The sequence below is a fragment of the Delphinapterus leucas genome, chromosome 15, assembly GCF_059928025.1.
Source record: "Delphinapterus leucas isolate spDelLeu-1000000601 "Yukka" chromosome 15, BTC_Dleu_Yukka2, whole genome shotgun sequence".
Classification (NCBI taxonomy): Eukaryota; Metazoa; Chordata; class Mammalia; order Artiodactyla; family Monodontidae; genus Delphinapterus; species Delphinapterus leucas.
In genome coordinates, this window is record NC_143143.1 from 9,915,970 (window position 1) to 9,928,355 (window position 12,386).

General features: G+C 53.1%; 1 protein-coding gene across 4 annotated transcripts in view; it reads left to right on the forward strand.

The window, feature by feature from the left end:
* The window catches only part of CLIP2 (CAP-Gly domain containing linker protein 2), a 76,000-nt gene that overhangs the window by 42,379 nt on the left and 21,235 nt on the right, over nucleotides 1–12,386 (forward strand). For all 4 annotated transcript variants that reach the window (XR_016387773.1, XM_089895783.1, XM_089895784.1 and 1 more), the window contains exons 4-8: nucleotides 3,178–3,302; nucleotides 4,794–5,007; nucleotides 5,648–5,845; nucleotides 6,762–6,865; nucleotides 8,839–8,899. Coding sequence is in view for 3 of the 4 variants with exons in the window: in XM_089895783.1 (XP_089751909.1) it covers nucleotides 3,178–3,302; nucleotides 4,794–5,007; nucleotides 5,648–5,845; nucleotides 6,762–6,865; nucleotides 8,839–8,899 (702 nt within the window). In the remaining variant the exon portion in view is untranslated. The remainder of the gene's footprint in view (nucleotides 1–3,177; nucleotides 3,303–4,793; nucleotides 5,008–5,647; nucleotides 5,846–6,761; nucleotides 6,866–8,838; nucleotides 8,900–12,386) is intronic.

The following is a 12,386-nucleotide window of genomic DNA, read 5'->3' on the forward strand; positions in this document are numbered from 1 at the left end:
GAAGCCAGTGGGAATATGCCACGTACTATGTGATTTCAACTGTATGACATTCTGGAAAAGACAAAACTTTGGGGACAGTAAAAGATCGTTGGTTACCAGGGGGTAGGGGAGGGAGGGATAAATAGGTGGAACACAGAGCATTTTTAGGGCAGTGAAACTATTCTGTATGATACTATAATGGTGGGTACAAGTCATTATATATATTTCTCAAAATCCATAGAACGTACAACACCAAGAGGGAACCCTAATGTGAACTATGGACTTTAATTAATAACAATTTGTTGGCTCACCATTGTAATAAATGCACCCCACTGATGCAGGGTGTTAATGAGAGGGGAAACTAAGGGCGAGAGATGAGGGGATATATGGGAATTCTATGCTCAAATTTTCCAGAAACCTAAAATATCTCTATAAAGCAAAGTCTATTAGGGACTTCCTTGGTGGTTCAGTGGTTAAGAATCCGCCTTTCAATGCAGGGGGTGCGGGTTCAATCCCCGGTTGGGGAACTAAGATCCTACATGCTGCAGGGCAACTAAGCTTACACACCACAACTACTGAGCCCTCGCACTGCAACTAGAGGGAAGTCCACGCGCTGCAATGAAGATCCCATGTGCCACAACTAAGACCTGATGCAGCCAAATAAATAAATTTTAAAAAGCAACATCTTAAAGTCTATTAATTTTGTACAGTAAAGACAGGTTAAATATAATAAAAAAAGAAAGAAGGGAAAGGTCTCATACCTTGGAGGGCAGGGCCTGGCACACATGCAGTGGGGTCTGGTGAGGGGGAAGCTTGTCCATTTCTTCTAGGTTGTCGTATTTGTTGGCATGTAATTGTTCGTAGTATTCCCTTATGGCTTTGGGGATTTGTTTTGTTTTGTTTTTTTCCCGTGCGTCGCGGCATGCGGGACTTAGCGCCCCAACCTGAGATTGAACCCGGGCTACGGCAGTGAAAGTGCCGAATCCTAACCATTAGGCCACCAGGGAGCTCCTGAATTGCAAGGCTTAGAATTCATGTCTTCAGTGTGCCTGGCACATAGCCAGTCCTTAAGAAATGGTGGGAATAGAGTGAGTTTTAATTAGGGAGCTGGTTCCTTTCGGGCACACCTGAGGCATACTTAAGGGTGTCAGAGAAGGTAGCATTTAGAAAGTCCTATTTTGGTTCAGATAAACACAGTAGATAAACACACACATTTATTTTCACCCTTTCCTGAATTTGCACTAGAATGACAGTGAAGGGATTTAAAAAAAAAAAAAGGTATTAAACCCTCAAGGACAAAGAGAACAGGAGAGGAAACAGCAGAAATACCACTGGAAACCCAGTGCAGCCCAGCGCACAGGCAGCTGCGGGGAAAGCAGAGAAGCAATCAGTGTTTCCCTCAGAAGCCCCCTGAGGATCGGAAGTCAGCCGTATGGTGGCCTCTGGAAATGGAGCTGACGTTTGAAAAATCTTCAGACTCCACCTCCCTGCCTAGGGTCCCCTCTGTGCGGTGACTGCCCCTCCAGCGGACGTCTGGGATGAGTGGTTGTCTCGTGAGAGGTTCAGAGAAGGAGTCTTTGGATGGGGGAGCCCCTGGCATGTTGGACTGAAAAGGGAGGATTAAATGAACATGGCTATCCTAAAAGCTGAGCCCCTTTTTCCCACTGGCTTCTCCCTCATTCAGCTCCTAGATCACTGGCGGCCAAGCCTGCACCCTCTAGAGGGCACAGAAGCTTCTCTGGGGAAGGTGGCTGGTCCTGTGAGAAATAAGAGAAGGTGATACCAGTGTCAAATCTGAACAGAAGGCCACGGAATATAAATATGGATATTCAACAAAAAAGCTCTGGATAATGAAAAATCTGATTGCAGATATAAGAAACATCACAGAAGTACTAGAAGATAAATTTAAGATAGAAGTACTAGAAGATACATTTAAGGAAATTAAATTTAACTTATTAATTTATTTAATGGAGTCTGATCAAAATGAAGCCATCACTGCGTGGCAGGGGTAGAAACCCAGTAGGGGTGTGTGCAGCCTGGTGATGGGGAGGCAACGCCTGCCCTTCCCTGATGAGACGTAGATGGATGTCACCCCCAAATTGAAAAATTGACAAGTAGCAATATTAGCATGTCATTTAGAAATATGGAGGTCAACACCAAAAACTTCCTCTTAAAGAGTGAAAGTGCTTCTGGGGAGAGGTGGAGAAACTTAGAAGGTTTTTTAAGGCTTTGGAAGTGTGTGTATATATATATATGTAAAACTTTATGTATATATATAAGTTGAATTGAAAGTTTTTAAAATCATTGTTACAGTAGTATTCCTGATTATTGGCCTGTCCTGAGTTATTACGTTGCACGTGCGTAACATTTACCTTCTTAACCATTTGTGAGCGCACAGTCCAGTAGTATTAAGTGTATTCACATTGTTGTGCCACAGGTCTTTTTCATCTTGCGAAACTGAAACTGTATTCCCATTAAACAACTCCCCACTTCCCTTCCTGCCCAGCTCCTGGCAACCTCCATTCAAACCATTTTTTTGTTTTCCTTTTGGCCACACAGCTCGGTTTGTGGGATCTCGGTTCCCTGATCAGGGATTGAATCCGGGCCCTCGGCTGTGAAAGCGTGGAGTCCCAACCACTGGACTGCCAGGGAATTCCCTAAACCTTTTTTTTTTTTTTTAAACATCGTTATTGGAGTATAATTGCTTTACAATGGTGTGTTAGTTTCTGCTTTATAACAAAGTGAATCATCTATACATATCCATATATCCCCCATCTCCTCCCTCTTGCGTCTCCCTCCCACCCCCTAAACCATTTTTAAGGATAACGTTTATTGAGACTCTAGTATGCTCCAGACACTGCACGTTTAGTACTTAATCTTCACAAAAGCCATTTTGACAGGTGAAGATGCTGGAGCTCAGAGAGGTTAGGTAACTTGCCCAAGCTCATACAGCTTGTGAATGGCAGGGTTTGAACGCAGGTCTGTCTTCCTGACTCCAGAGCTCTTGCTCGGGACAGCCCTGGGAAGCACTGTTTATACCTGTACCCCTCCCAGCTGTCCTTGGGCCTCCTCCTCATCTCCCCTGGCCCTTGCACACTGGAAGGGAGGCGTGGGATGAGCCCGGGCACCTGGTTGCCTGTGCCATCTCTGCAGTTCCCACTGCATCCTCTGGACCTGAGTCTCTCTGTGTGCCTGTAGGTTGGTGGGACGAAGACTGGTGTGGTACGGTACGTCGGGGAGACAGACTTTGCCAAGGGCGAGTGGTGTGGCGTGGAGCTGGACGAGCCCCTTGGGAAGAACGATGGGGCAGTGGCGGGCACCAGGTATGGTGGGGAGGGAGGAAGGGAGTCCTCTTCTCCTAGGGTGGGTGCAGGGGTCGGGGTTGGGGCATCTGAGAATGCCAGTGTTAAGCATCTGGGTGGCTGTGCCAGATACCATGTACAGATGCTACCACCTCCCTTCTGTCATAGCAGCTCACGGAAGCAGGTGGTGGGAATATCACCCCCATTTTACAGATCAGAGAACCAAGGCCAGAGAGGTCATTGCTCAAGGTCACACAGAGAGTCACGAGCAAACGCTAGGAGAGTCATCTGTCCCTGGGTTCCCCTCCCCCTGCCACCCATGACTAAGTGAGGTGGGAGCACCAGAAAAGGAGAGGCAGGGGTCCTGCCTTCTGAGAGTTGCCCTGGGTGACACGGGAAATAATCAGACAGTGCTTGGTGCTCTACAGCCAAGGTTAGGGTCACAGCTGGGTCCCAGGTTTCTCAGCATCTCTGATTAAAGGGAATTGACTGCCAGGAATGCTGGGTTGAGAAGGTCTAAGGCCATGCCTGGGCCCTTTGAGGGTGGGGGGTTGATGCTATGGCTGAGCAGTGTCAGGGGTGTGGGGTAAGGCACGGTGGCCTGCGAGCCTGTGTTGGCTGTCCCTGGACTAGGTTCTGTTGTCCAGGTGAGGCTGTGACAGCTCTGAGAAGGGAGGTGTGCTAGGCTGGGGGTCAGGCTGCACAAAGACCTGAATGTGGGAAGAGGCAGGTGGGGTGGCAGTTTCAAGGTGAGCAGGAAACTGGACAGAACTAGGTCCCTGGTCCCACGTGGAATCCATGGCTAGAGAGGTTTTGAGAGAAGATGATCCAGACTTCCATGACAACACTTGCCTTCCTGTTTTCAAGACGGATGTTTCTCTCAATTTACTCTTGCTTTCAGAATCCAGGGACAGGTTGGGCAGCATCCCTCACCCCACGCCTAAGGTGCCTCCTTCAGGCTTCTGCTTCTCCATTCGGGGTCTCCATGGGCAGAGAGCCTTGGGGCTGGGGGTGGTCCAGAGGCAGCCATGAGAGTGGGGCTGCAGATACGGCTGGGGGCCTCTGACTGATGTTTGGGAGACAAAGCACAGTGGGCTTTGGAGTCCACTGGGTCCAGTCTCAGCTTTGCCATTTAACCAGCTCTCTGACTGTGGGCAGGTTACTTAACCTCTCTAAGCCTAAATCTCATCTGTGAAATATGGATAGCAATAGAGTGGTTGGGGGATCGAAATGAGCATTTATGTAAAGGGACTGGCATAGAGCAGGTGCTCGGTAATTGTTACTCCCCCATCCCCCAGAAATATGCCCAACCGCTGTTCATGGCTATGCAGAATATCAGGCCCTGCTCACCTCTGTTCCCTTTCTGGGAGTCCTGTCTATTGGTCTTAGGGTGTGGGTGACGGGTCCCCCAGGAGAAGCCTCTCTCTGCTGGGCTCTGAAGAGGTAGGGGAGGCAGGCCAGGCTCCAGGCTATGGGGCCGTGACAGCAGCATGGTCTCTCCTACCTCTCCAGGTACTTCCAGTGCCCACCCAAGTTTGGTCTCTTCGCGCCCATCCACAAGGTAATCCGCATCGGCTTCCCATCCACCAGCCCAGCCAAGGCCAAGAAGACCAAGCGCATGGCCATGGGAGTCTCGGCACTGACCCACAGTCCCAGCAGTTCCTCCATCAGCTCTGTCAGCTCTGTGGCCTCCTCCGTGGGGGGCCGGCCCAGCCGCAGTGGCCTGGTGAGGGATACCCTGGTGTGTGTATGGGAGTGGGGCGGGGACAGAGAGACCCAGTTGTCCCCTGACTTGCTCTGGTTCCAGGCATCCGTCAGTTTGGAGTTTTTGAACAAAGATGAAAGTGTATATTTTTTAACAGAGAAATTGACCCATTTACATTTATTGTTATTTTTATATTACCAATTTGTCAGTAGCTTAAGCCCTTCCCTGGGAGTTAAAGAGGGTCATACAGAGGCAGGGCAGGTAATACAGGTGCACACAGGTGATACAGGTGCAGGGCAGGTGCTTTAGAAAGGCTGGCACAGCCACCTTGGGTGAGGAGGGAAGGTGAGGTTGCCCTTCCAGCAGAGCTCTGTCTACACGGGAGGTTCCTCCTAGTCCAGGAGAAGGTGGCCCAGGTGAGAGAGCCCACCTTGAGGCAGACCCCCAGGGGCTGTGACTCTCCTGAGAGCAGGAAGTTCCCTGGATCGCAAACATCATGATTCCCTTTACATAACTAGGCAGAGTGTCTAGGGCCCTTGGAGGGGAGGAACCGAACCCCAGGAGTTGAGGCACTTGGGCCCCCCACTTGCTGGGTAGTGGTGGGTTGCCTGGACGGTGCTCCGCATCCCTGAGTCCTGCCTGCACCCACGCCTTCCTGCAGCTCACGGAGACCTCTTCGCGCTATGCCCGCAAGATCTCGGGCACGACTGCCTTGCAAGAGGCGCTGAAGGAGAAACAGCAGCACATCGAGCAGTTGCTGGCTGAACGGGACCTGGAGCGGGCCGAGGTGGCCAAGGCCACGAGCCACATCTGTGAGGTGGAGAAGGAGATCGCCCTACTCAAGGCACAGCATGAGCAGGTGCGTGGGCAGGCAGGGCCACGGAGCACCCGGAGGGCACCAGCGGTCTCCTCGGGCCAGTCTTGTCCCTCAGTCACGCTCAGTGAGCAGAACTTGGGGTGTGCAGAGAAAACTGAGACGCACGTTACCAGCACCCCTCATCCTCCTGGTGAATTTCCTTCCAGTGGTAGGTCCACATTCCACCTCCAGAACCTCGATACAAAGTTGCGTGTCCTGCTTTTTCCTACTTCCTATAGTGCGAGCACGATTTCTAGGTCATGGAAAATTCTTCCCCGTTTGAAGGACTGCGTGGCCGTCTGTTGCGGGCCGTGTCCTTACTGACGTGGCCTGTCCCCTGCTGGTGTTTAGGTTGTTTTCCAATTCCTCACTTTTTCTAAATAATCCTGATTTAAACATTTTTGGGGTACATCTGTCCACATTTCAGATTGTGCTTTCAAGCAGATTGATTCCTGGGTTGGGTTTCAGGGAAGGAAGTCCTCGCCCATAGCCTTGACTCTGCTGCTGTCATGTGTCTACCCTTCCCTGCTGCTTGTCCCCATGTGGGAGCTCCCTCCTAGGCCCCTGTCCCCATTTGGAGCCAGGCTCACTCTTCCCTCGGGTTCTGGAATTACTAAGGCCAAGCTCATGTGTGTGCCATGACAGGGGCCTTGACAAGACAGTAGGTCTTAGGCCCTCAAGGGCTGAGGGAGGTGGCAGGTACTGGGGGCAGGTGGACCTGAGGTTCCCATTCCTGGCACTCAGCCGGCCCTCTTCCCTCACATCTAGGTCCACAGTTCCGGTCAGACTAGGGCTGGCAGGGGAGTAGGGGTGACTGGGTTCCAGGCCTGGGCACCACCTCCACACCCACCCCTCCCCCACCTGGCTCCCGGTCCCCAGGAGGAGGCTGACCCTGTCCTGGCCCTCGCTCGGGGCCCAGTATGTTGCAGAGGCAGAGGAGAAGCTGCAGCGGGCCCGGCTGCTGGTGGAGAGCGTGCGGAAAGAGAAGGTGGACCTGTCCAACCAGCTGGAGGAGGAGAGGAGGTAGGTGCCGCTCCTGTCCTGGTCCTGGCGGGACACTTTCCCAGAGCCTCATTAAGGATGACCAGGAAAAGCAAGGCTCAGGACCAGCAGGCACAAACCCCGCCTCCACCACGTACTGGCTGTGTCACCTGGGCTGGTGACATGAGCTCTGCGGGCCTTAGTCATCTCATCTGCAAAGTGGGGTGATGATCCCCATCTCTGCAGGCTGTTGGGAGGACTTACAAGATAACTCCAGTAAAGCACCCAGCATGACATTGAGCACATGGGAGACACTACATACGTCACTGTTTTCCTTCCTGACATGGGGTTCACCGTTCCTGCCCAGCTCGGCTCATGCAGCATCATGAGAACGCCCAGGCGGGTGGGGGGACCTCTCACTAGGGAGACGTGCATCCGATGTCCCCACCCCGTGACCCAGTTCAGCGCAGGGAACACCCCTTCTGCATCAGGTCCCTCACATGGAGCTCAGAGCCCGTGTCCTGAAGCTTCATTCCCATTTCATGTGTCAGGAAACCGAGGCTCAGAGAAGCAGCAGGAAAAGGCCCCTGGAAACACCTTGCGCCTGGGGCTCAGCCCCGGGGCTGGGCGCTTTACCTGCTCTGTCTCTCTCTGGCTTACAGTTTGCCCAGGAGACAGGTATTGCCCCCCAGGCCACAGATAAGAAAACTGAGGCTCAGAGCAGGGAACGGACTTGCCTGAGGTCACCAGCCTGTTAGTGGTGCCACTGGCTCTTGCTGTCCTGCCAGTGGCAAGTGGGAGTTGTGTTCCCTCTGTGTGGGGACTCTGGCCTGACTTGGTCCTGGGTCACCTGGTGGGACTCAGAGCTGCTACGGCCTTACAAGGGTTTCCCTCAGCCCAGAAGCCTCTCTTTGTCTCCTAGCTGCTGACACACAGATTTCTGCAGCTTCCTCTGCTCCCCTGCACAGTAGCACCTCCCAGACCCAGCCCTCCACCTCCCCCCGACTTGGGTCTGGTTTTGGGCTTTCAGCTGAGGCATGTGCTCCACGGGCTGTTGTTACTGTCTGACTTGGAGACAGGAGGGCTTATTCATATCTGCCTGAGAGGGTCGGTGGGGCCCACGCATCTGGTTCCCATGGCAACGTGCCTGATGCCAACAAACAAAAACAGATCTTTGAGACGTCCTGGGAGTTGTGTTCAGGAAGGCTTGGGTGCAAGTCCCAGCATTGCCCTGCACTTGCTGTGTGACCTTGGGCAGGTCACTGGCCCTTTCTGGGCCTTAGTTTCATCCTCTGCTGGGAGCTGTCACGAGGCCCCAGGAGGGGCAGCTTTGTGAGCTGTAATGTGCCTGTGTCTCTTCCCTGTGCTCTCTCGGGGATGGGTGGGTGTGTCTCCTTGAGGGTGGGCCCCACACTTGCAGCAGGGTGTTGGGGGCCCTCCACATCAGGGAGCAGCCCAAGCAGTGGGGGCTGGGGCTCTGGGCCCTGATTTGGAGGGGAGGGAATGAGAATGGGGTCAGTAGGGGAAGAAGCCCACCTGGCCTCCTTCCCCACAGACTGTTCCATGCGACATGTCTGTTCCCTGCTGTGATGAAAACAGCTGTTAGTGCTTCCATTTACTATCCATTCTGTTATTTATTTCCACAACCACCCTAGCGGGGAAGGATGCTGCATTAAACATTCCTATTTGTGTGTGTGTGTGTGTGTGTGTGTGTGTGTTTTAATTATTTTTTTTGCAGAAGGAAGGATTTATTTCTTGCAGCAAGTAAAGAGAACACTGGGGATCTTTCCCAGAGCAGCGTCTGTTTTAGAGAAGCCAGTGTTCTCTACGTAGAGCATGGATCAGTAAATTGGAGGGCTGGACGTTCCCAGGAACTTGGGGCTCTGGGCAGTGTCTTCTGCATAATCTGAGTGTGGACTTTGGGCCACCTGTGGCCTTGGCTCTCTCTGCCATTGCTGACTTGGCAAAGCCCACCCCTCTGGGTGAAGCTCACTCAGCCCCCTCTCCCCCTGCAGGAAGGTGGAGGACCTGCAGTTCCGAGTGGAGGAGGAGTCCATCACCAAGGGAGACCTGGAGGTAATGGTCAAAGACCCACCCCCACCCCAGGCTTGCACCCCAAGCCCAGCCCTCGAAGGGCAAATGGCCATGAGGTCTAGGCAGCAACTCTGGGCCCCCTGGGAGGGGGCAGGGGGTATTGCAAGGAAGAAATGGGGAAGGGTCAAAGATCATACCCTGGGGGGAGGTGGCGGTCATGAGAGACTCAGGTGTCAGAAGTGGGAATGACGCAGCTCCAGGAGCCCCAAAGGGGCCATGCTTCCTGTGTCAGCAGCTGGGTGGAATGGACCCAAGGCATCCACAGAGCTGGGCCTGAGGACATAGTGGCCAGGCTCCCCCGTCCCTTCTTTCTTGGGCAGTAGCCCTAAAGGTGTTCCCTGGGCCCTTTGTTTGTCTTGAATTCCACGTAAAATTTTGGCTGGAAATAGCTTGTGGTTGAGTCACAGAATTTATAGACGGGAAAACAGGCTCAGAAAGGCAAAGGGACCCCTCCAGTCATGGAACAAGTCAGCAGCCAGTGGGACCAGGACCCAGGACTCCTGACTCCTGCATCCAGCCCAGAAGAATGGCCAGTTACAGCGCCTCCTCAGTTATAGCAGCTGCACGAGGGGTCTGGACCTTTCACTCTCACTCTGCAATCCAACCCACCTTTTCTGAGCTGAGGCATGAAGGATGCTCGCATCAATGAGTAAAGCACTTAAGGATCCCTGCCCCCCGGGACAAACACTAGCCCCCCTCACCAAATCATTTGGAGACCACGGGGCTCACTAGGCCTGCTCACAGTTGGGTGGGCAGGAGTGCCTTTCCACTGAGACCCTTCCTGCTCCCTGGGAGGTGACAAAAGACAAGGACTCCCAGAATCGTCAGATGGGGCAGGGGGCAGTCAGTTCAGTCCCTCTCCACACTCTGGTCCTGGCCCTAATTGGCCTTGGGCAGCCTCTTCCTTTCCCTGGGCCTCTGTTTGCTCCTCTGTAAAATGAGGAGGTTGAACTAGGTCAGTGATTCTCAGACTTGAGAATTCATCACCTAGAGGGTGTGTTCAGACACGAAATGCTGGGCCCTGGCCTGAGTGGCCGTTCGGTAGGTCTGGGTGGGCCCCGAGAATCTGTATTTCTAGCAAGTTGCCAGGTGATGCTGGTCTGGGGACCATGCTTTGGGAATCACTGCACTAGATCATGCCTGAGCTCCAATGGGAAATTACGGTTTCTGATTTCGTGACAAAGCCGTGTTAAGACCCCTATGACTTCCAACGTCCAGCAAAATTGTGCGCGTGGCTGTCCTATCCCTGGATGACCACGGCTCGGGGAGAGACATGTGTGATCTAGGGTCACGGACAGCTGCCCCTGTTGAGGCGGGTTTTGCTGCCTGAGCTTAAGGGATGGGTACTGTGGCACAACCTGGTGTAGGGACCCCAGCCTGGTATCAGGGTGTTCCAGTGTAAGTTTCCGTCTTAGCCAAGGGGGCAGGTCATGTGGTTATGTTTAGCAGGCTCTCCTGCTGGGCGGCTGCCCTCCTGCAGAGGCTGGGCGGGGGGGCTTCTGGGAAAAGCACCTGTGGTTGCAAAGAACAGAGACCCCTCCCGCTAACTCCAGTCATCCGGGGGTTACTGAAAGGCTGCAGGGAAGTCTCACAGCCCCAATGGCAGGCAGTTCAGGGAACCAGAAGGAGGAACAGCATCAGAAATGGAGCCTATTCTCCCACACTGAGAGGCCTCCCTCTTCTCATGACTCATGGCCAGTCTGTCTGTCTGTCACTGTGTCTGCAAGTCTCCTGGCACATCTGCTCCCTTCTCCCCGACACCCATCCTCCTGGATCCGCTCAGCCTCCAACACTCACTGTCTCCCAGCTGTCCTCTTGGGAGAATCTGATTGGCCCCAGGCTAGCCAATGGGCTGGCTGGCTTTGGATCAGGTGTCCAGCCCAGATCCAATCAGCCTTGGCTGGGAGAGGCGTGGGGGTGGGACAGACAGTGACAGACAGCTAATTCAGTCCAAGGGCAGTAGAGCCCCGTTGCTGCTGTTTTTATTGTGACTATATTCAGGCAACCAGAAGGCAAAAGTCCCTCTCATCCTCACCTGTCTTAAAAGTCAAAAATAAAACCCAGAATACATCCTTGAGCTTCTGGTCCCCCTCCAGCTATGTCATCCCAGTTCTCTGCTTGTCCTTCTCCTGTCCTCACTCCCCCAGCTACCCAAGGTGCCCCATTCCCACCTCTCACCTCCTTCCTGACCTTGAATGTTGGCCTGTCCAGGGGCTCAGTCTCAGTCTACACTCTCCCTGAGAGCGTCCAGTCTGTGGCATTAATGCCCTTTATAAGCCCACGATTCCCTTGGTCCTCCCCTGAGCTCCACGCCAGTATACCCACTGGACATCCCCACCAGGAAGAGCAAGTGACAGCTACTTGTAGTAGTTCCTGGGGCTTCAGGAAAAAACTACCACAATTCAGTGGCTTCAGACAGCACACATTTATGCTCTCACAGTGCTGGAGGCCACAAGTCTGAAATCAAGGTGTGGACATGGTCAGTCCCATGCCTCTCTCCCAGCTCTGGTAGGATGGCTGGAAGCCACTGGTGTTCCTCGGCTTGTTGCTGCATCACTGCCTCTGTCGTCACGTGGCCTTCCTCCCTGTGTGTTCCTGTGTCTCTTCCCGTGACCTCATAAGGACACTAGTCATCAGACCCACCTTAACCCAGTATGATGTCATCGTAACTACTTCCATGTGCAAAGACCCTATTCAAAACGAGGTCACATTCTGAGGTTCCAGGTGGACATGAAATTTGGGGAGATGCTCTTCAGCCCAGGACAGCACCCCCCACATGTAACGTGCCCCAGACAGATCTCTCCGTTTGTTCCTGCCTCCCCTTCACCACGCACCCCCCTTATCCTTCCCATCTCAGTAATTAGCCCCACAACCCACACGGTTGCTCAGGCCCCACAGCTAAAATTCATCTTGAACCTTCTCTTTCCCTCGTCCTTCCACCAGAAACCCACTTGACCTTGCCTCCAAAATTGTCTTCATCCCCGCCGCCACCTTCCCGGACCAGGTCACAGTGGGTGACCTGGGACAAGTTACCCGTCTCTTTGGCCCCTGTGTTTCCTCTCTTGGTCCACACTGAAGCCAGATAGCCTTCAAAAAAGAATCTTTAAAAATTTTTAACGTTGGAAAAATTTTTAACATAAGTAGAGAGGATGGTATGATGCACTTCCATTTACCCATCGCCCAGCTTCAACGATGATCAGCTCCTGGCCACTTGTGTCACCGCCATCCACAGCCCTCTCTCAGGTTATTTTGAAGCAAACTGCAGACAGCATATGACCAAATCTCTTGAAAACATAAATCAGATCCTGCCCCTTCCCTGCTCACACATCTGGTGGCGCTACTCTAGATAAAAGCCGGGCTCTGTAGCCCAGGGACGACCCTGGGGACCCAGCCCTGCTCCAGGTATGTGGGGCTCCTGTCTGAGCTAGAACACCCCATGCTCTGTCTGAGCTTCTGCACGTGCTGGTTC